The sequence below is a fragment of the Notamacropus eugenii genome, chromosome 2 (assembly GCF_028372415.1).
Source record: "Notamacropus eugenii isolate mMacEug1 chromosome 2, mMacEug1.pri_v2, whole genome shotgun sequence".
Taxonomy (NCBI): Eukaryota; Metazoa; Chordata; class Mammalia; order Diprotodontia; family Macropodidae; genus Notamacropus; species Notamacropus eugenii.
In genome coordinates this window covers 78,980,712-79,003,109 of record NC_092873.1, presented here as the reverse complement: position 1 = coordinate 79,003,109, position 22,398 = coordinate 78,980,712, and the positions used below count along the sequence as shown (strand labels likewise).

Below are 22,398 nucleotides of genomic sequence, written 5' to 3'. Positions count from 1 at the left end.
TCTCCCACCCATCCACCCCCACTCCATAAACTCCAGTGATTCTTTATTACCTCCAGGATCAAATACAAAATCCTTGCTTAACTTCGGTCCCTTTTCTCCTACATTTCCAGTTGTCTTACACTATGTTCTCTACCACATACTATATGATAGAGTAACACTGGCATCCTTGCTGTTCCATGGACAAGATACTGTACTCCATCTCTAAGGTCCCCTAAGCGTCTCTATACACACACACACACACACACACACACACACACACACCACAGCTCTAGGCATTTTCTCTGGCTATTCCGCAGGCCTGGAATACTCTCTTTCTTTATCTTCTGGATTCCTTTAAGTCCCAAATAAAATTCTCTCTTCTACAGGAAGCTCTTCCCAACCACTCTTCATCTTAGTGCTTTCATTCTGTTCATTATATCTTCTTTATCTTGTACAGAGTTTGCATGGACACATTTGTTTCCTTGTTGCTTCCCCCGTTAGATTACGAGCTCCTGGACTTGAGTGTCTTTTGCCTTTTTGTAATTCCAGTGTTTAGCATAGTGTTTGATATTTAATAAATATTGACTGACAAATGCCAGGTTTGGAATGAGATCTGGGCTCCACTCCGATGGTACTTTTGTGATCTTGGACAAGTCCTCTCTCTGAGTCTGAGTTTATTCTTGGAAATGACAAGGGATTGGCTGGACTAGTGGGGGGCGGGGGAGGGAAGGGGAACTGGACCAGAGGGAAACTTAAGGTTCCTTCCAGCTTGAAATCTAAGATCCCATTAGGGAACTTCTTGCTAGTCTTTTGGGCTGATAGGCTTTTTCTTGCTGGCTCGGGTTCGCCTGGGACAGCATAAAGAATACTTCTCAAGCTCTGGGACGCTGGCTATGCTGAGTTGTTTTAGGAAAGATTTGGACTCCCTGGAAAAAAAGGGATCATAGAGAATAACATTCAGTAAAGCCTGGCCTATGAATACCTGCAACCAAGTTGAGCAGAAGACAGCGTCACCATGCGAACCCGCCCCGCCTCTCCCAACCACGATTTCCCAAGCTCACTTGCTTTAAGTTCTAGACCTAGTCCATTCCCTTAGCATTCTCAAAACTCTCTTTAAAAAAAACCTTCATGGTGGAGGCAAGGGAAAGACAAATGAAGTTTTTGTTGTACTGAAATAAACGCTAGAGTTGTCAGGAGTACGAATCCTAAAGCTACTTTCTACCCATGTCATTGTAGACAAGTCATTTAGGTTCTCTGGCTCTCAGTTGCCTCTTCTGTAAAATGGGGATACGACTATTTGTGGGAGGATTGTGAGGAAAGCACTTGGGAAAACCTTAAAAGCCTAGAATGAGAGTTATGTTATAAAACATAGTATTTGCTGGAAGGGGACATAAATCATCATGTACTCCAAAAATCATCTTAAAAATTTAGAGAAGTCACTTGGACTAAAGCTGCTTGGGATTTGGGAAATTATCCTTGTTTTTTTAAGAAGAAACTGAGGCTATTTTCTTTCTGGCATCCGCTGGATTGTCTATCAGTTCCCCACATCCCCCCAAAACAAAAATGGCAAATTTCCTGTTCCTGATAACCAAGGCCTCTTAATTTCTCATCCAGGCAGTCCTAATCATCTCGAAATAAACCCCAGACATTCCCCCTCTCGGCCCATTTTCCATGGCAGGTTCAGGCCCGTCCCCCTGGGTGGGGAAAGTAGAAGCTCTAAAAGTCTGAGAAGGGTGGGGACTGTAGGTACACAGGCCGGTGTGGGAAGAGCTCCTTCGCTAAAAGGCTGGAGTCTGCGCTGAGGAGACTCACTGGACAGCAGTGGGCAGGGCTCTGAGCAACTTTCCCGTTACTCTTCTCCAAGCAGCCAGAACCTACTGACGAGATGGGTCGCTACCGGGTACGCGTGGCCACTGGGAACTTTGCCTTCTCGGGGTCCACCAACCAAGTGCAGCTGTGGCTGGTCGGGTTGCGTGCAGAGGCGGAACTGGGGCTGCGGCTACAGCTAGCTCGGGGACAGGTCAGTGAAGGGGAGAGGATGTGAAGGGGAGGTCCGGGAACTGGACAGTCTGAGTGCCACAGACCCAGATGGCCGAGAGAGGATCGGGAAAGGTCTCTGGGCTGGGGATTTTTAGCTTACTACCATGCTGATCCTAGATTGGAGGACAGGAAAATGACGAGTTGGAGCATAAGGGACACCTGGACCTTTCCTATTCCTGTTCAGTGGACTGGAACAGGAAGAAACCTTGGAAGGGCATAGTCACAAATTAGGTATGGCCTTCTGGGATGCCCAGGAGAGGCCACTTACCTCGGAGTCAAAAGGCGGAGGGGTGAAGAACAGCAGAGAGACCTGTAGAAACAATGCCAGCCTTGGAGCCAGAAGATCTGGCTTAAGCCGCCTCTACTCTGCTACCAAGGATCTAGTTCACCTTTCTGGGAATTTTACAGAGAGGGTGACTGAACTACATACCAGCCAGGTTTGGTATAGAGGGAGTTCTGAAAAGCACTTTGGAAATGAGACACATTGCTATTGCCCCTTTCCCGCTTGTTCTTCTCTTAGAATTTTAAAAATTACTTTAGTAAACAAAAAACTTTTTTCTCCCTCCCATTACCCCTCCCCATGAAAAAGAAAGAAAAATATGCATAGTCAAACAAACCAGTTCCCAAACTGGCCAAGCCCATACACAGGTCTTAATCTGCATCCTGAGTCCAACAAATCCTGAGTCCTCTGAAATGATGTTAATCAGAGTTTTTGGGGCCTTTCAAAGTTATTTCTCTTTACAGTGTTGTTACTGTATACTTTTCTGGTTCTATTCACTTCACTCTGCATCAGTCCACACAAATCTTCTCAAGTTTCTGAGTCTCCAACCTTTTTTACAGCACACTGGTATTCCATTACATTCATATGTCTCCCAATGTCAGTCTCTTTGATCTCATTGCCTGTCCCTTGACCATTCTGAAAAGCTGTTCTCTGGGGGCTATCACTAATAAATGTTCTAGAGTTTATTTTTTATAAGATTTATAAATTATCTCTAGAAAGGATCCTAGATTGTATCTAGTCTAACTCTCATATTCCTTTTACCTCCTGAAATCCTATTCATCAAGGCTTAGCTCCAATACCACGTCCTACACAGGCTTCCAATCCTTGCCTCCCCCACTGAACTTGCTCTTTCCCCAGACTTACCATTTTTCATAAAATTATGTCACTTAAAGAAACACTTGTTTAATTGTAACATTTTCAATTGAAACATTTTATTTAATTGTATTGATATCAACTACTCAAAACAAGTATAATCAGATAGCATCCATAATGGTATCTAATGAGTACAAAGAACATAAAAGAGGGAAAGAATCTTAGAGATTTAATTCAACTGACCAAATATTAAGTACCTGCCATGAATTTACACTGATCATCTAATCCAACTCCTTCAGTTAAAAATGAGAACTCGAGGCCCGAGCTCATACATGTTGTAAGGGACCTGATTATCTTCAACAGTAAGTATGCATGAACAGTGGGCTCATTCCTCACATTCTTATCTAACAGTGACCCCCTGACTGGAGACCAGGGCTCTGGGATGCAGTGCAGACAGTTACCTGTGAAACTTCTATTCAATACAAAGGCAGAGTATTTTGAGGTCAACAGACCTGGATTCAAATCTTACTAAATCTATGACATCACCCCTGAAGCTTCAGGTTCCTCATTTATAAAAGTTCTAAGGATAAATGACTTTGTGAGCCGTGACTGCAGATCGCTATCTCCTGATTCTCCTTCCTTTCCATTCACCCACACCCTAGATAGAGGATTTTGAAGTTGATATCTCAGAAGACCTGGGTCCCCTCCTGTTTGTGAAGCTTCGTAAAACTCACCTTCTGCTGAAGGATGCCTGGTTCTGCAACCATATAACTGTTTGGGTCTTTGAGCAGAGCATGGAGAAGGAGAAAGTGTTCCCCTGTTACCGCTGGGTGCAAGGGGATGGCATCATCTGCCTGCCTGAGGCCACTGGTGAGAAGGGTGGATTCTGGGGCAAGGAGAGGGCAGAAGACTTAGGGCTGGCAGGGAGCTTAGAAGTCATCCAAATTATTGCCCACATTGTAAAGAAAAAGAAACTGAGGTTCATTAAAAGAATGTGACTTCACAAAGGTAGGGTGCGTTTGGAGTTCAAGTTAAAAAACAGAAGAGAGTTGTTGAGGAAAGGACCAGAAGAAAGGCAGAGAACATAAAGAAGGGAAGGTAAAGGAAGGCAGTGTGCAGTGAGGGGGCAGGAGGTCAGAAGTAAAAGGAGCCAGAAGAAGTTCCATGACATAAAGCTGCAGCTTTACCTGGGTGGGGCTGGGGCATGAAGAAGAGAATGTACAGTCTGTGATTCTAGGGAGTCAGTAACAGAGACAGGTTAAAGGTCTCGGAGTAGAAAATGTGAGGAATGTGATTGTGGAGAACAGGACATATGGGTGAGGGTTGGGCACAGACAAAAAATATGGCATCCAGAACTAGGGAAGGGGAAAGACGGGGGGTGGGGGGGTAGGAGGCTTGGGATGGGGAAGCCTGCCCTAAGACTGGGCAGCAGGTAAGAAAAGGGATGGGAGATGGGCTTGACACAGAAGCAGACAGGGACAGAAAATGGGATAAGACTCAAGAAATTGATGAGCTGGGGTCAGGGGATAGGGAGCAGCTTGGAAGCACATACATGGAGAAGGAGCAGGTAAGTGAGACCTTGTTTCCATGCCTCCCCAGCTTGGATGATGAGAAATGAAGTCCAGGGTCTGGTTCAGAAACATGGAGAAGAGGAGCTGGAGGAGAGAAGGATACTCTATTGGTGATGTCCCTGACCTCTGACCCCTCAGTAACTTAAGCTCTGATTCCTGGGCCCTACTTTGTTTATACTGTGACTCTTGACTCTTTAGTGGCCTCTAACCTCCACTGACCCTTGATTTTTAATATACCACTGACCTATTAACTTCTGATTCCATGGACCTCCAGCTGGAGCAGCTGGAAGAAAGGGTTACCCTTGTCAATGGCTGCAGCCTCAGAGAAAGACCTGCCCCTGGATGTGAGGTTCCATGAAGAGAAGAAGATTGACTTTGAGGGGACACGGGTTGCAGGGTAGGAATGAGACCAGAGACAGAACCTGAGGACTGGGGTGGGAGTTCTTAGGCACAATGGCAGATATGGAGATGGGGCATTGGGGGGAGGGGAGATTCAAACATCTAATTCCCAACTCAACTCCTTTACCCTTTATCCTAGAATGATGGATATTGCCCTTAAACGTCTGTACACCCTCCTGAGTTCCTGGAATAGCTTGGAAGATTTTGACCAAATCTTCTGGGGCAACAACAGCGCCCTGGCCAGTCAGTAACGGCCCCATAACCTTTCAATCCAGCCCCATCCTCTCCAATGACCCATCCTTGACAATCTGTGTTCCCCTTCCCCATATCAATAATACCCAACTTCCCCTGAATACTCTATCACTACTGCTGTCTTTCCACTGTCCATTTTATTCAGAAATGTCCCTAGAGGGGACTCACTTTAGGCCTCTTTTCTGAGGGTGTCCTGGGCATCTGAGGGTGGGGGGCTCAAATGCTTGGAACCCTTAGGAGAGTCTGAGCATAGAGGCCCTTGGGGTGCTCTGATCTCTGCCTTCTGCTCCCAGAGAAGGTGCACCAGTCCTGGAAGGATGATGATTTTTTTGGCTACCAGTTCCTCAATGGTGTCAACCCCACAGTGCTGAGAAGGTCCACCTCACTCCCCACTCGACTTGTGATCCCTGCAGGGGCAGAAGGTCTTCAGGCTCAGCTGGAAAGAAAACTTCAGGTAGCCCTTTTCCCTTCTTCAGTCCTTTCTTCTTCCTTGGCATCTCTCTGATGATACAAAATTAAAAAGATTTCAAGGGATCCAATTAGGTCAGTTTCCAAACACAATACAACACCTGCTTGAGGTTTAGCAATAGGAATGGGGTGAAATTACATAAGAATAACTGCATTTTAAGAATGGAGAAACCATAATTACATCCTGGAAAAACAAGGATCCATTACAAAAGTACAACTGGGAAGAATCAGAAGTAGTAACCCATCCTTCATACAGAACCTTATTTGGGGGGAAATCTTGAAGATATGGAAGATACAAGAAATGGGGGCATCAGAGCAAAATGAACGTACTATTCTTTTTTGTGGAGAACTTGGTGTATAAGAGAAACAAGACTGAACAAAAGGAAACAGGTAGAGACAGGAACAGATTAAGAAATGATGACTACAGGAATCTTAGTACTGGATCTCAGTACACAGAGAAAGAGAGAAGGAAGGGAGACAAGAGATTAAATGATTTAAGGAAGGCTTCCTGGAGGAATTGGGAGGGGAGGGCTTAGGAATTTGGAAGGGCTGAAAGAAAGGTTGAGAGGTAGAAGAAGAAATTTGGGTGAAGAAAACTAGTCTGGAAGTGGGAAAAGAAGAAGGGAGATGGTAGAAGGTTTGTTTGGGAAGGGACAGATAAAAGCCAAATAGTCTGGGAGTTTAGAAGAGAGGAGCATGACCATCCAAACAAAAGGGCCTTTAATCTGTTTCAATATAGTGTAAATGAAAAGGGCTCTGGAGTCTGAAGACTTGGTTGGTAACCCCTGCTTTGCTTTAGTAGCTGAGTGACCCTGGATAAGTCACTTCACTTCTCTGGGCCTCAGTTTCCTCCACTGTAAAGTGAAGGGTTGAACTAGATAACCTCCAAGGTGGCCTTCCAGGTTGCACATTCTGTGGGTCTGGGACTAATTACGAATCTGGACTTCTCTTTTAGTCCTTTGTGCTGATTCTTTGACTGTCACTGGTATTAAAACTGTTGTCCCACATTAAGCTTTGAACCTAGACCTCAGACTAATATATCCCCCAGGAGGGTTGCCTGTTTGAAGCTGACTTTTCCCTGCTGGATGGGATCCAGGCCAATGTGATCCAGGGAGAGAGGCAGCATCTGACTGCTCCCCTAGTGATGTTAAAGATGGAACCAGATGGGAAACTGCTACCCATGGCCATCCAGGTGAGGGAACCCAGGCATCCTTCTACCCAGCTCCCTTATTCATCCTTCCTCTGCCCCACTGCCTCCCCACCTATCTAGCACCTGGGACAAAGACCTCTGACTGTCTGATCTACCTCATCAACCTCTCTCCCTTTCAAAGACCTAGGGATCTAGTTTCCTACCCATGTAGTTCAATTAAAAGAAGCAGTGACTGGAATAGAGGCCCTGGGTTCACATTCACTATGTCTGACCTTCCCTAGGCCTCAGAGGTCTCTTCCATGTCTATGACTGTACTGATTCTTTTGTCCTCCAGCTCCAACCTCCCTCCTCTGGAGCTCCAGACCCACCACTCTTCCTGCCCTCAGATCCTTCCCTCACATGGCTCCTGGCCAAGGCCTGGGTCAGAAATTCTGATTTCCAGCTGCACGAGCTACAAGCACATCTGCTGAAGACTCATTTGGTGGCTGAGGTGTTTGCTGTAGCCACCATGAGGTGCCTCCCAGGGATGCACCCAATCTTCAAGGTACCCATTTTATCCTACAGCTACACTTCATATACCTCTTGTGAATTTAGGGGAAGGGATTGCCAAATCCAATTAGAGGGTAATGTTCAAGAAGGGTTTCTTTACACCAATTAAGCATTATGTGTTTCACCTGACAGCAAAGCATCCTGGGAGGCAGTGTTAGTACAGCTAAAAGAACAAGTCATTTTCCTTCTTTGGGTCTTATATTTCCTCCTCTGTGAAATGAAATGGAACAAATGATGTCTCAGGTTCTTTCTACTTCTTATTTTCTAAGGTTCTAGGCTGTAGTAATGTGGACATTCAGTGTGTACTAAGTGTGTGCCTGTCATTGATAAAATCTCTGAAGGATTGAGAAATTATGTGGCCTCCACCTTCCTCAAGTTCATGAGATACATATAAACCTGTAACACAATCTGTAATGAATTATGTGCTTGCTTTTTTTTTTTTTTTTAACATCTCCTGGCACACCCTCCCTCTCATTCCCTGTCACATTCTTCCTCTTCGGTCCCTTGCTCCCCGTGCTCTCCACTTTTTTCTTTTCTCCTCCTCCTTCTCCTTCACTTGCTTTTCCTTTCTTTTTTTTATTTCTAATAGAGAGAGGAACAAACAGCATAGGTTGGGGGAAAATATCTGTGGACTGTGTGACCTAAATTGGAGAGCTTGTGCAGAGCAGAAGTGACAGGCTCTTCATGTATTTGGGGACCAAATGTGTGGAGATCTGGAAGGTCATTAAGAACTTTGGATTTTATCCTGGATGAAAAGGGGTATTTTAAGAAAGATTAATCTGCATAGCGTGGAGTGGAGTGAGAATGGAGATAATGATCACAATTAGGTTGCAATAATACAGGAATGGGGTGACAGTGAGAAGGTAGGGCAGGATCTGGGATGTTACAAAGGAAGATTCAACAGGGCTGAGTAATTATAGATGGAGAACAAGAGAGAGTTAAGGAGATGACTGATCTTTTGAGTTTCAGTGAATGACAGAAACTGAAGAGTTGGGATGAGTGGAGATAAAATTTGGGGGACATATGATGTGCATGGGTTTAGACAAGTTAACTTAGAGTTCACTGTGTGACATTCAAAAAGAGAAAGATTTTTGGTACCCAGAAATATAGCAGTGGAGACCCAGTGAAAGGTACAGGCTGAAGATGTAGATTTGTATAGTACAGAAGTGATTGCCAAAACCATGAAAATATGACTAAGAAGACCTGTAAAGGATGACAGAACCTTGTAGGGTATCCACCATTGGGATCAGGAAGAAGAGGAGCCATTAATGGAAGGTAATATAGAAAGAGATTACAGATATAGATGGTAAACAATTCTTCAAAGATTCAAGAAAAAAACTTGCAAGAAGATGTGGAGAAAATGAGATTAAAGACTTTAAGCTGATCAGAAGGGAGTATGCAAATAAACCTGAAACCCTAAATTTCCTCAGAAATACATGTCAGGGGATTCTCTTGCTCAAGACACTACAATGTCCTACTCCCCATCATGGAATTCTACAATTCAGCCTCACATACACACCCTTTCCTCCAATCAGTTTGGTCTTCCCCAAATATGATATACTTAGTCCCACTTTCATACCCTTACTGCTGTTTTTCCTCTTTTGCTCCTACAAAACAACCAACCTCAAATGTCCTACACTTCCCTCTCGTCCAAGTTTTTTGTCCTTGAAAGAACCTTGAGGCCACCATTTTTATCTTCTTGCCTCAGATCTGATTTCATCCCATACCAATTATGTAATCTGTCCACATACTTTATAATGATCCTGGATTGCAGCACCATCCTTGCTTAGGGTCTACTGTTCTGTGGGACAAAAGCTTTCTCTTCTCTTTTCCAACAGCTTCTGATACCTCACTTCCGCTACACACTGGAGATCAACACTCGAGCCAGAACCACGCTTATCTCTGATGGGGGAATTTTTGATCAGGTATGAAGGGGTGGGGGCTCAGGAGTCAGAAAAATATGGGTGGGTCAGGGAAGAATATGGACCTTCACCCCAGGTCCTCTTTTTTTTAATCCTTAGGAGCACATGAAGACTTCCCCGTTCCACAACCTCAAATCAATGACCTGATTCTATCTTATTTTTAATCCAATTAAACATTTATTAAGTACCTAGTATGCACTAGGCATTGTGATAAAACCAGACATAATCTCAGTCCTTCACAAGCTTACAAAATGGTAGAAGAGAAGAGATACACACAAATAATTACAAATTAGAAGATGGTATAAGTACAGATGAAGAGTCAAACAACAATGTTAAAATTACAGGAAAGAAATCACATCTACCTGGGTATATCAAGGAAGGTATCATGGGAGTGGTAGCATTTGAGCTGGACCTCAAAGGAAAAGAAAGATTTCAATAGATGGATATGGAAGGACTACATTAAACATATGGTGACACTGTGCCAGTTTAGAACATACATACAGTGTATGAGGGGGGGAGTAATGTGAAATAAAGTGACAAAGGTAGAATGGAGCCAGGTTAGGGAGGTCTTTGAATGCTAGATTGAAGAATTTGTATTTTATTCTGCCATCACGGGGAGACAGTGAAGATTAGGGGCAAAACAATGACAATATCAAATCTGTGCGTTATCTAGAGTACTGAAGGATGACCTAGAAAAGAAGGGCCTGGAGGCCAGAAAAGCTGTGAGAAGGTTATTTCAATAAACTCTACCTTAATGGTCTGGCAACTGACTGGATGTGAGAATAAGGGAAAAGTAAAAAATGACCCGGACTCCCTAAATTCCTCCCATCCTTCTTTCTAATTCTTAAATCTGGCTCCCCACTTCCATCCCATCCTAACTTTCCATTCAACCAACACAGGTGGTGAACACTGGTGGGGGAGGTCACCTGGAGGTCCTCCGACGGGCAACAGCCTGTCTGACCTATAGATCTCTCTGCCCTCCTGATGACCTGGCTGATCGAGGGCTTCTGGAGATTCCATCAGCTCTCTATGCTCATGATGCCCTTCGGCTCTGGGACATTATCTCCCGGTGAGGAGCTGGTACCAAGGGGAGGAAGAGAGGGAACATGGGCCAAGGGATTCCAATAGTGAAGGGGCAGGTGAGGACTGGGAATTAAGACAATCTAGACCGGCCAAACAAGATGGCCTAGCCTGAAAGGACATATGAAAGAGTCATGAGATGGTGGACAGGTTATGAGAAAAAGACGGTCACTGGAGGGGTTGGAACTATTTGCATCATCTCTGTTTTTGGAAGAAAAATCATAGTTCACATTTGTATGGCATATTACAGTTTCAAATCACTTTCTTCCCTATTACCTGTGAAGTGGGTAGTGCAGGCAGTATAATTACAAACGGTGAATGGTATGTCCATTTTCCTACAGGCAGGAAATTGAGACTTAGCAACATTACATGACTTGTTCTTAGTCACACTTTAAATTAAAATAGAGAAAGCTGTCTAGGTAAATCTTCCAATTTAAATGAAGAGAACAAGACATGGAGAAAGATGGGGAGAGAGAGAGAGAGAGAGAGAGAGAGAGAGAGAGAGAGAGAGAGAGAGAGAGAGAGAAGCAGCTATAAGATAGAAGGAAGAATACCAATAGAGATGCCCAATATTCACAGGAGAGAGAATCCTTTAAAAAAACAACCACAAATTCCTCAAACACGACACAAATACACAAAGGATGAATAAAAATCAAGATTGCAAGTTGGCACCACTGAGACTTGGTAAGTATGATTCATGACAAGAGCATTGCTATGGAAAGTTATACCTTATTCAAATGGAAAAGGATAATAGGGGGCAAAAGGTAAAAAAATGCTATGTGCTAATTTCCAGCCTAAGTAAGAACACTATGGGATTTCAGGTTTGGTACTAGAATGAGGTGAGACACTCACACTCCATAAACCATTTGACAAAAAGAAGTTCAGTCAATCAGAACACGGATGTGATCTGCAAAGCAAACCTAGTTCAATAGCTCCCCATTAACCACCATGGTGCACATGATCACAAGGAGATCTTTCCTCGCAGGGCACTCAAAAGTCCACCAAACCTAAAGAGGATTGATGACTCATGGACTGGGCTTTTACATCTTAGGCCACTGGTCTTCCCAATTCTTGTGACTATGCAACGATTTCAGTAAAAAAAATTTTTTTTACCATGCAATTCCAATATATCTATACTTATTTATGTGTGTATATTAGTACTGTCTGATACTGTACTGATAAGTATGTAAACTGTGAAAGACACAAAAATATAAAATAAAAAATGAGATAAAGAAGAAATAATATTTGAATCAAAAAGGAACCACCGGAGTTTACTGCTTGAAGCAAGAGAATAGTGTTTCGATCTGCACATCCTGCCACTGTGTGCAAGATGCATTGGAGAGAGGAGACACGAGGCAAATAAACCAATTAAGAGGCTGGTCCCGGCAAGAGGTGACAAGGGCCAATAGAGTCATAAAGGGTATTGGCTGTGTGAGAAAAAGAATCATGCAAGAGATGTCATGGAGGTTAAAATGACAAGGTTTGGCAGCTTCCTGGATATGTGGGGTGAGGAAGTGAGAGGAGAGTCCAAGGAGAGCACCTAGGTTGCAAATGTGGCCGACTGGGAGAGCAAATTTCAAAAGCTTCAGAGAAAGTATAGAATAAGATCCCGTGACCTAAAACTCTATAGTCAAAGCAAGTCTAGGAAGGATGGAAAGCTCTCAAAAATGAACATCTGAGGAAGGAAACAGAAAACAATGCCAATGAGGAAAAGTGGGAATCGTCTACAGAGACTTAATGCCTCTTTTGGCAACTTAGCCTTAATTGGAGATGAACACAAAACAGCAGAACAATCCTATAAGAACCGTGTCAAGCACAGGGTGCCTTGACTCTGATAACGAATGTTAAGGACAACAAAATGCTTTCTAAGTGTGCGCAAAAAAGGACCAGAGGAAAGATAGGACTGCTGCTCTGACAGCAGGCATGATGATGGAGCGAAGGCAAAAGCATGCAACTGTTTTCCTGGCTGAGAAGAATGATCTTTGGATTGAAAAGAGAAGAAAAATGATGAAAAGGAAAAAAATCTACAACAAGTAAAAAGAGAATAAGAGATCTACCTCCTTTGGAAAAGTTCAAGCACCAAATCAATCCCACAACTAATGTCAGTAATGTATGAAAGGTCAGGAGAATGGGAGAGATTCAGCAGGACTGGAGAAGGGCAAAGGTCCCAACTGTCCCAAGAGGGAAGACAAGGCAGAAGACTTGAGAGGAATGGATAAGCTTTCAGTTACTTAAAGGACCAGCATGTGAAGAGATGTGAGATTTGCTCTGTGCATCAAAGGGCAGCACTAGGAGCAAATGAGAAAAGTGGTACAGAAGACCACCTACTTCCTCTAATGTAAAGAGAAGCTACTTAACGTAAAGAGATACCCAAAAGGTGCTGAGATATCTCTAGTAGCAGGTTTCCCCTCACTGGCGATCTTCAAATGAAGGCAGAATCACAACATGATGGTGATGATATGATATAGAAAGGGGTTTTCATCAGTTTGGGGTGAAACAGATTCTCCTTGAATTTCCTTCTAATTGATTCTCAGTGAAGCCCTCCCTGTCTCCCTTCGCTACTTTTCCCTGACCTCCTTCTCTCTTGGGGAGCAGGTATGTGCAAGGAATAGTCCATCTACACTATTCAGGAGATGAGGTTGTGCAGAGCGACCCTGAGTTACAGACTTGGTGCCAAGAGATCACCGAGATTGGGCTGTGTGGGGCTCAGGAACGAGGTAAGCTCTGACATCTCCCATACTGAAAAATAATCTCTCTTCTAAACCCTTTCTAGAGATCTCTCTAAATCTCTCTGAGCTTCACCACCTTTATGAAACTGTTTGCATACCTTAGAGACCACTTAAAATGATCTCAGATCCCAGTCCCCTTACATTTCTCTATATCCTGACTCCTTATCTCAGGTGTTTACAAATATAGAAAGAAACAACCCCAGACCACAAACACAAGGCATCAAGGCAGATGACACCATATGGTAGAAGGGTTCTGTTGTCAGAATACAGATCTTAGGATCTCCATCCTCCAACTTCCTCACTTCTACTCAAGGATAAAATTGAGAGACATTTCTTTCATCAAAGACTAAGTTCCTCCTTCCTCATCTCCAATCTTTTGCCTTCTCCAAGAGATAGTACCTTTTTCTCTCACCCTTATCTGCTGCTAGGCCACTACATACAGTCCATGTGCAAATCTAAACTTACAATGTAAAGGAATTTGTTAGAACACAAAGATTTTTGAATGGGGGAAGTAATTTACACCTCTAAATTCCTCTAAAAGTGAAACATTTGATCATACAACTTCTAAGAGCCAAAATTTTCCCAAGTCCACACATCCCAGAATTTTGGCCACCTCATGGAGACACCAGCCCTTATTTTTCCTACTCTTTTGTTTCTACTACAAATTCTTCTCTCTTTCAGGGTTTCCGGTCTCTTTCCAGTCCCGTGATGAGCTCTGCCACTTTGTCACCATGTGCATGTTCACATGCACGGCCCAACACTCAGGCATTAATCAGGGACAGGTAAAGTACTTTGCAAATCTGAATCCCTGAGTGTGTGGGGGCCAAATACATTTCTTTATTTGGAGGAAGGGAACAAAGGCCTCAGATTCCTTGATCTCTGAGTCACTTCACTTTCTCTCCCAACTACAGCTAGACTGGTATGCCTGGGTTCCTAATGCTCCATGCACTATGAGGCAGCCACCACCAACCACAAAGGATGTAACATTAGAGATGGTGATGGCCACACTGCCCAATGTCCATCAGGCCTGTCTCCAGATGACTATTGCATGGCACCTGGGTCGCTTCCAGCCAGACATGGTGAGAGCCAGGGCCAACAGAGGGAACAGGGCCCAGGGTTAGGGGAATAGAAGGGTCTACAGACCTGAAGCTTGTGACTGTGAGATGACTTTCTTCTCTGTCTCAGGTACCCCTGGGTCATCACAAGGAAGAATACTTCTCAGGACCTGAGCACAAGGCTGTGCTGAACCGTTTCCAGGAAGATTTAAAGATGCTAGAAAGGGAGATTGTGGCCCGTAATGAAGGCCTGGATCTGCCCTATTACTACCTTCAGCCAAGTCGGATAGAGAACAGTATTACCATCTAAGTCCAACATCTGCCTGACCACCACTCTGATTGGGTTGGAGAAGCCCCATTTCCTTTTCTAACCCTAGTCCTTTTACAAAAATCCGGTACAAAAATCACAAACTTCAGGCTCTCTCTCCACATCTAACCTACCTCACTTTCTCACTCCCCTACTGAGGAGGGGGCTTTCTTCTTCTGGTATAAAGCATGCTTAACATCACACTCCCGTGTCATGGGTCATTAGTTCACAGTCAGCTCCTTGACAACACTCCTCTCCCACTCCCCTAACATGCTTCTCATTCTCTGATACTAGTGTTCTTGGAAAGAAATCACCTTCCCTTCGACTCTCCTGCTGGGGCAGGCAGCTCTCTCATGTCATTCTGTCCAAGGATGGGAAAACTCCCAGTATAACCAGATATGAAGGTTCCAGTCCCCTCTGCCCAGCACTGATAATCCCCCTAACTATAGCACCTCACTGCTTCTGTGTCCTTACACATCTCTGCCCTTTTGCTACAATCTGCAATGAATAAACAGACATATCTACGTACTATAAGTCTTCTCAAGCTATGTTGCTCAGGGAACAAAATACTTGCAGTGCTGGCATAAGGCCACAGACTAGTACTAAGTTTCACTGCACCATCCAGGTGATATTCCAGGACACAATCATCTTCCCTGGTTTAAAAGATTGGAGTAGTTCTCCAAACAGTCTTTAAAGTCCACAAATATAATTAAACCTTTTTTGAAGCTGTTTCCATCATCCTTCTGTACCATCACTAAGGATAATTGATTTTATGCCCTTCTGTTGTTATAAAGTTGCCTCTTTCAAGCTTCATGGGGATACCTTGTAGTTCTAAGTACGCCATAATTCACAAACTTCAAATTCTGTCTTCATCTTTCCAGAATGAGTAACAACTTAACTTCCAAAACACTTTAAAATTATTCACAGTGTCGAATGTCCATTACCTTGTGATCTTCAAAAGCCTGAGATAAATAAAACAGGTATTATTATCCCTATTTTAGACATGGGTACACAGACTCAGGCTAATCCTTTGTCATATCCTCTATCACTCAGCTACCATCAGAGATGACTTGAAGTCAAGACTTGGCTTCCAGATCAACCTTGCTTTTTCCACCACCCCATGCTGACTCTCCAACAACAAACACTAAACCTTTTAGTCTGCTCACACAGAAGCTACTTCACTACTGCTCCAAGGCTTATAAAGTATTTTCTTCATAATGACCCTGCATGGTAGGAAGTATAAACAGTATTGACAGATGAGGAAACTGAGACTCATAAAAGTGAATCAAATGACCTAAAATCACACAGTAAAGGATCAATGGCTCAAACAGAACCCAATGGAACCTGTCCAGCCCTCTTTCCACCACAGCTACATTTGATTTTCTCTGTATTAACTTCAAGTCTGCTCTACTTTTCTCTGAGTTCATAAGCCAGAATTGAACACAGTATCCCAGGTATGTGATGGTTTTGTATAAAGGAAAGTGCAGGGCGGTGGAAAGAGCATTCAATTTAGAGATCTGAGCGCAAATTTTGAACCTGACATCAACTCTGTTACAATGGACAAATCACAACTTCCAAAAAAAAGGGGGGGGGAAGTTGGATTATATGGCTCTAGTAGCTTTAGAGCATGGAGCACATGGCTTTCTCTCTTTGATTTCAACTGCTTTTGTGAGAACTCCTAGCCTCTTGCTTGGACCACAGCAGCACACTGACTCCAGGCGCTGGAAGAGGCTCTTCCTGGTCCATGACTGTTAACGACAAAGAAGGAACCAAGGCTCTTCCCTCGAAATGTCTGCATCCCTGGTTCTCCCGACACCACGGCCCGCTCCTGACATTTCAGAAGGCCCACCTGGCCAACGCCTAGGCTGTCCTCCCCTGGGACAAGCAGGCCTCGCACCGCATCCCTTCCAAAGCCAAAGGTGGAAATGGGTCTCACTCCCCTCCCCTCGCGATATGCACTACCAGACTACGCCCCCTCCACGACCTTCCCCTCCCCGGCATTCTCTCGTTAAGAGATAAGGGAAACCAGGTTAGCATCCAAAGCACGCGCCTCCAACTGGGAATCCACAGCTCCACTCACTGTCCGCCAGGCTGGAGAGGCCGGCAGGCGAAGCTTCGGGATCACGTGACTCTGAAGTTGGTCAGTCACGTGAAAAGGCTCCCCCGCCTGGTTGCCTCCGCCTTCAGTCCGTACCATGTGCATGAGGAGAAAGGGGAGGACAGATTCGTATTTCCCCCCGCACCCGGTAAGTTGGGACTTTGTGGGATCTGGAAGTGCTGCAGATCTTATTCCCTGTATCCTTCCTTTACGGCGTCTCTCCCAGCCTTTCTCGTCTCTGGAAATCACCGGCCCCCGCGCTCCCCGTCGGCTTCCCGCCCCCCACTCTGTGGTCGCGCCCTTGCCCCCTTGCTCCGGTCCTCCTGGCTCGCGCTCCGCCCTCCCTCCGGGGGAGCTCGCACGTCCGTTCCAGCTTCGCTAAGGTGCCTCGATCCGGGATACGGTTCCCTGGTACCGCGCTGCGCTCCGGCTCCTGCCGTGCCCGTCCCGGCCGGGGTCACCATGGCTTCCCTCTTGTGTTGTGGGCCCAAACTGGCCGCCTGCGGCATCGTCCTCAGCGCCTGGGGGGTGATCATGTTGGTGAGGACGCGGAGGGCGGGCGGAAATTGTGTGACTTCGGGAGAGGGAATGATGGAAACCCCTTTGGAGGGGCACCCGAGAGCGTTTTCGAGGAATCGTGGGAGCTGACTCGGGGAGAAGGGGATGTGGGGAGGGGCAGGAGAATTTGGGGAACCAGGGAAGGAAGGGGTGAAGTCTGACAACCGTACTAAGTACCTGCTAGGTGCCTGCCGCTGCCAAGCGCTGGGGATACCTAGAAACGCGAACGCCAGACCCTGCTCTCCAGGAGCTCAGTGTGATAGGAGGAATCGAGGGGAGGGGGAGAGAAAGGTCTGGGCACCTTGAGGCACTAGAGCTGATTCAGAATCTGATAAAGGAGAAGTCTGGGGTACAGGTTCCCCCAATTCGTCCCTAGCCTCCGGAATGGAGTAGGAAGTCAAAGGAGGAAGTCCACCCCGTGATAGTGACGCCCCCTTGGTGAGAGAGAAGGGCGATGGGGTGAGATCTGTTACTGGATCACTAGAGGAGGGGGGCCTGTCCTGTTTGAATTGGGGGCGTGGGGGGAGGGAAGGTGGTCTCAGTTTCACCCGAGTGACATTCCGAATTAGACGGCTGATTCTGGTTTAATCTGAGCACCTCCCTAGGTATAGCCAGATCTAAAAGCCTTATGTTATGGCAACGAGAGGGTAGAAGGGCAGGTCAAGGTGGACTCATGTGGAGTGACTGGGAAGCTAGATTTCTGGTTTCACCTACCCCCTCATCCTCCTATTCTTTTCCCCAGGTCCTTCTTGGAATTTTCTTCAATGTCCATTCTGCTGTGCTAATTGAGGATGTACCTTTTACTGAGGGGGATTTTACCGAGTGAGTTGTAGGGAATGGGAGGGATTTCTCAGGGCCGGAGGCTGGAGACTTAGGCCCCTGGGGGCCTGGAGAGTTGGCAGAGGACGGAGAGGGCTGGACTTCAAGTACCCTGGGGACAGTGAGGACTTGGGAGGCCCAGCCGCTGTCTTCACTCTTGCTTTCATCCTCCAGGAGTGGTCCTCAGCAAATTTATGAACTTTATGAACGAGTGAGCTACAACTGCTTCATTGCTGCCGGCCTCTATCTCCTCCTGGGAGGCTTCTCCTTCTGCCAAGTCCGGCTCAACAAGCGCAAAGAATACATGGTCCGTTAGGATGCTCCATTCCACTCCCAAGGATCTGGGAGTCCCCCTGACACCGTACCCCATGTCTCTTATTTAAATTCCCTTCTCTCAACCTTCCCCTTCCTTCTTGGGGGCCCTCCCTTACTTCCCCGTTAGGTGCTGAGGGTGGGTCGGGGGTGGGGAAGACTTGCTGGGTTGTTTTGCCCCTGTTACGTGGGGGGGGGCTCTACCTTCCCCTCCCCAGCCCCCCGGCTGTGTCTGCTGGTAACAATAAAGCGAAGGTGTACTGTGCGGCCTCGGTGTGAGCGTGTGTTCGTGCCCCCTTCCCCTCTCTAAGCGCCTGCCGGGGAGGCGGGAGGGAGGGCCCCCCAGCCCCCTCGGGCGTGGAAAGAACGCCCACCCGGAGGGTGGCTAGCCAGGAGCGGAAGTGTCCCGGCGCCTCGCCGGAAGCTGAGTGAGCTCCGCCTCCCAACCCCGGTAGTGGGGCCGAGCTCCTGCGCCCGCCGCCTTCCCTGCATGCCCCGTGGCCGGAGCGCTCCCTCCGACTGTGGTGCGGGGGAGGCCGGGCAGAAGCAGCTCGCCCAGCAGAGGGGCGGGCCTTCCGCGGCCGTTTGTTGGCTGGGCTGCCCGGTGCTGTGCTCGCGCGGCAGCTGCTGCAGCTGCGTCCCCGGGAGCTGGCGTCCAGGGCCATGACGTCAGCTTCCACCAAGGTGCGCGCTCCTCCCCGGCCCGGGGCCGCCGGGGTGGCCGGGGGCCGCCGGGGTGTCCCGGGGGAGGGAGGCCAGGAGGACCCCCCCAGGATAGCGCCTCCCCCCGGACTTGGAGAAAGGACTCCTAACCCCCAGCCCAGCTCTCCCACCCATTCTCCCAGCCCAGAAGGGGCAATTGGGGGCCCCCTGGATGGTGCTTTCTCTGGAGTGGGAAACGAGGTTGGGTGTCCCTGGTTATTCCACTTTTCACCCAGCGGGGAGAATGGAGACCCTTGTATACGTTTCCCCTGGAGTGGGAAGGGTGGTGAATTTTCTAGTAGTACACTCCTCCCAAGGTAGAAGCATGCTCCAGTAGAGTGCCCCTCAGGGGATGAGCCCGTGTCCTGGGCATCGTACCCCGTAATCCTCCAGTGGTGGGATCCATCACCTGCCATCCTCCAGGTTGGGGAGATCTTCTCCGCTGCTGGTGCTGCCTTCACAAAGCTGGGTGAACTGACGATGCAGCTGCATCCAGTGTCGGACTCCTCCCCTGCCGGGTATGTTTGAGCTGGGAGGAGAGGAGCGGAGCTGGATCACACTGCCCCCAGCCCCGGGAGGAGGGAGGACCTGGCACGCGTTCCCGAGGCGAGGGAAGGGACAGACACTGAATACAATCACTATTCCCGGACCCCTGGTTCTCAAATTAGTGCCCTTCCCCTTGACTATGGGGTTAGCTCTTGGCTTACAAGCGTCCGGTGCCTGTACACCACTGACTAAGTAACCTTGAGCACTTCATTTAAAGTTCCTGTGCCTGTTCCCTCATTAGGAAAGGCACAAGTCTTTGGGCTGTTAGAAGAAGCTATTGATTTGTCCAACTGTTTTGTAAGCCTCACTGTACTGTACAAAGTCAAAGTGTTATTTAAGTATTCTAGGCAGATCTTTGTATGTTATGGGTCGAATCATATGTACGTAGGTTTTTCGCACCCCAGGTTGAGGGAGGCAGATCTGGGGGTTTACACAAGGTACTTAAAATTGTTTCTGTAAGATGCCCAGACACACTTAGGGTTTGTGGAAGGACTGAGGGTGCTCCGTGGTTTTGGAACTGAGAATCCAGTGGTGTGTAGGGTGACTTCACCCCTCCTTCCCCTACTCCACTTCCCCATCCCCCTCTCCCCTCCTGACAGTGCCAAGTGGACAGACACCGAGATAGAGATGCTGAGGGCTGCGGTGAAACGATTTGGGGACGATCTTAATCGCATCAGCTGTGTCATCAAGGACCGGACTGTGTGAGGGAGGGTGGTTAGACAGGGAATGGGGGGGTGGGGGTGGACAGCTTATTCTCCTCCCACCCTTTCTTCCTCCCCTTGTACTGTCTTTCCTGCTGTCTCTGGTCATTTTGGTAGGATGCCCCCTGGGAACTGGATATAAACAATATGAGAATTACTACAGTTGAAGCAGGGATTGTTGAAATATTTTGGTAGGCTCTCCTAGGTTACTTCTGAAAGTAGTTTGCTTAGGATTTCCTAGGGTGCTTACCAAGAAGAGTATGCTTATTGTAGGAACCCTCCCTAGCCAGTTGCTTATAGGAAGACTTCTGGGATTCTTTGTGTTGGGTGTTTGGGGTTGTTTCCTTATGTTTACCTAGGATGGGGTTCCCACTTAGTAGATGGGTTTTTATGGTAGATCTTTACAAACCAGTGTCCATACCCTCCTGCCTGCCCTCCCTGCAATCTATTCCAGTCAAATGATTCCCTCTCTGGAGTTTCCTGACATTCCAAATAGAGAAGCATGAAGCCCCCTCCCCTACTTTGTTCAGACATTTTACTTCTAGCTCTTTTCCCTAAGTGGTCCAAGCACTTGGAAAAGTGAAAAGTAATCCCACCTTCTAAAAACTAGAGTTTCTCAGGCCACAGGCTAGATTCCCCCGACTTTCCTAATATCTCATTCCCTGTGTGCCCTCATTCACAATATCCCTTTGACACCTTTCACCCTTGTCCTCTATGCTCTGTCTCTTCTCAGTGCTCAAATAAAATCTACAGTGAAACGAAAGGTATATGAAGACTCTGGCCTCCCTCTTCCAACTGAATCACCCAAGAAGGGGCCCAAGAAGGGAACATCTAGTGTCCTGGTTCCTGCCGTACCTGTACCCCCACCCACTGGGACTAGTGTCCCTGAAACTGGGGGCCCTCCCCCGAAGAAGCAGAAAACTGGTGAGGGCTATGGAGTGATTTTTGTAGGGGAATGCTAAGGAGAAAAATGACCTCTGAGCCGAATGAGTGAATTTGGAAATGAGACCAAAAGGGAGCAGTCTCCTCCCTCAAATTGTGGGGGAAGAGTGAGAGGAGGAGCTGGGAGGATGGGGAGCTGGGGTTGGGAAGTTCTGGGGAAACTGGGGGGGACCTAGTTGATGCCTCCCTCTCAGATGTGATGCTGAGCGCCCTGAATGACTCAGATGCCAACAGTGACCTAGTGGACATTGAGGGGCTAGGGGAGGCTCCCCCAGCCAAGAAACTCAACTTCGACCAGGGTAGGAGTCCTTCCCCTTCCCACACTAGTGTAGGGTTGGGATTTGGGGGAGAAAGTTCTTATACCCTGGGGAGAGGGAACTTTGTGGGGTGGGGAAATATAATAAAAAAGGAGTGGATTGGAATCACTTGACTGCTTGAGTAGGGTCTTTGCCACTGACTAGGTGTGTGATGTTGGTCAAGTCACTTCCTGTCTCTTCTCTAAAATGAAAGATGTTCTGTACGTTTTGTGACAGGTAGGCATTTCCTTGGAGGGTGGGTTTAGGGCTCTATATCTCTCCTCATTTCATTTCCTGTTCCAGACAGCCTGAAACTAGACTCTGGACTTCTCACGACCTCTGCTGATCCTCCTTTGCTCTCCCGATGACCTTCCTGTCTGACCCCTGTGACCCTTTTATTGTGGACCTGAGTGGATATCTGAAAAAAGGAAAGCTGAAGGAAAAGATCTGCCCTACAGACCCTATGTGAACACATGCCCTCTGCCCACAATGGACATTTTTTTACAGAATCAAATAAAAATTTCACTCTTAATTTGGTGACTTTTTTTGTATTTCATCAGAGAACAAAGGGTTATTCCTCCAGCATTCAGAGACGAAAGGGTCTTCTTCCCACAGCTGTACTAGCCACCCTGTCTGGAGCAGCACTCAATACTGGCATGGTTTTCCCTCAGGTGCCAATATTTCTGTGCTGCTAAAGCCAGGGGGGCCCAAGGTGGTGGTAGGAGGAATGGGGGTGGAGAACAGAGCTGCAGACAGAAGACTTCGTTAGTTGAGGTAGGACTTTACCCTGAATGCTTAGAATTTCTCCCACAATTCATGTCGGGGTACTC

The 22,398-nt window shown here is 46.8% G+C and overlaps 3 protein-coding genes and 2 long non-coding RNA genes across 8 annotated transcripts; 3 read left to right on the top strand and 2 right to left on the bottom strand.

Moving 5' to 3' along the window:
• Positions 1-781: 781 nt before the first annotated feature.
• LOC140525683 (uncharacterized) lies at positions 782-3,932 on the bottom strand. Its single transcript, XR_011974090.1, has 3 exons — positions 3,847-3,932; positions 2,288-2,329; positions 782-905 (listed from the first exon to the last, which is right to left on the bottom strand). It is a non-coding gene; the product is annotated as an uncharacterized lncRNA (long non-coding RNA).
• LOC140525679 (polyunsaturated fatty acid lipoxygenase ALOX12-like) lies at positions 1,779-15,122 on the top strand. Its single transcript, XM_072641275.1, has 14 exons — positions 1,779-1,999; positions 3,775-3,982; positions 4,712-4,793; positions 4,958-5,080; positions 5,222-5,325; positions 5,628-5,788; positions 6,851-6,994; positions 7,287-7,496; positions 9,340-9,426; positions 10,323-10,492; positions 13,099-13,220; positions 13,914-14,014; positions 14,144-14,311; positions 14,418-15,122. The coding sequence occupies exons 1-14, from the start codon at positions 1,865-1,867 to the stop codon at positions 14,595-14,597; spliced, it is 1,995 nt and encodes a 664-aa protein (XP_072497376.1). The 5' UTR covers positions 1,779-1,864; the 3' UTR covers positions 14,598-15,122.
• Positions 5,453-14,506, bottom strand: LOC140525682 (uncharacterized). The gene is made up of 2 exons (XR_011974089.1): positions 14,376-14,506; positions 5,453-5,835 (listed from the first exon to the last, which is right to left on the bottom strand). It is a non-coding gene; the product is annotated as an uncharacterized lncRNA (long non-coding RNA).
• Positions 15,123-16,778: 1,656 nt separating the features above from the next.
• Positions 16,779-18,646, top strand: RNASEK (ribonuclease K). The gene is made up of 3 exons (XM_072641280.1): positions 16,779-17,232; positions 17,993-18,072; positions 18,244-18,646. The coding sequence occupies exons 1-3, from the start codon at positions 17,155-17,157 to the stop codon at positions 18,383-18,385; spliced, it is 300 nt and encodes a 99-aa protein (XP_072497381.1). The 5' UTR covers positions 16,779-17,154; the 3' UTR covers positions 18,386-18,646.
• A 138-nt stretch (positions 18,647-18,784) lies between these two features.
• On the top strand, positions 18,785-22,100 carry BACC1 (BPTF associated chromatin complex component 1). Of its 4 annotated transcripts, none has more exons than XM_072641277.1 (6): positions 18,793-19,065; positions 19,507-19,601; positions 20,229-20,330; positions 21,064-21,254; positions 21,467-21,571; positions 21,876-22,100. In XM_072641277.1, the coding sequence occupies exons 1-6, from the start codon at positions 19,045-19,047 to the stop codon at positions 21,878-21,880; spliced, it is 519 nt and encodes a 172-aa protein (XP_072497378.1). In that variant the 5' UTR covers positions 18,793-19,044; the 3' UTR covers positions 21,881-22,100. The 4 variants fall into 4 exon arrangements, with proteins under 4 accessions (XP_072497379.1, XP_072497378.1, XP_072497377.1 ...); XM_072641276.1 differs by having other exon boundaries at positions 21,872-22,100; XM_072641278.1 differs by lacking the exon at positions 20,229-20,330 and having other exon boundaries at positions 18,785-19,065; positions 21,872-22,100.
• Positions 22,101-22,398: the final 298 nt, after the last annotated feature.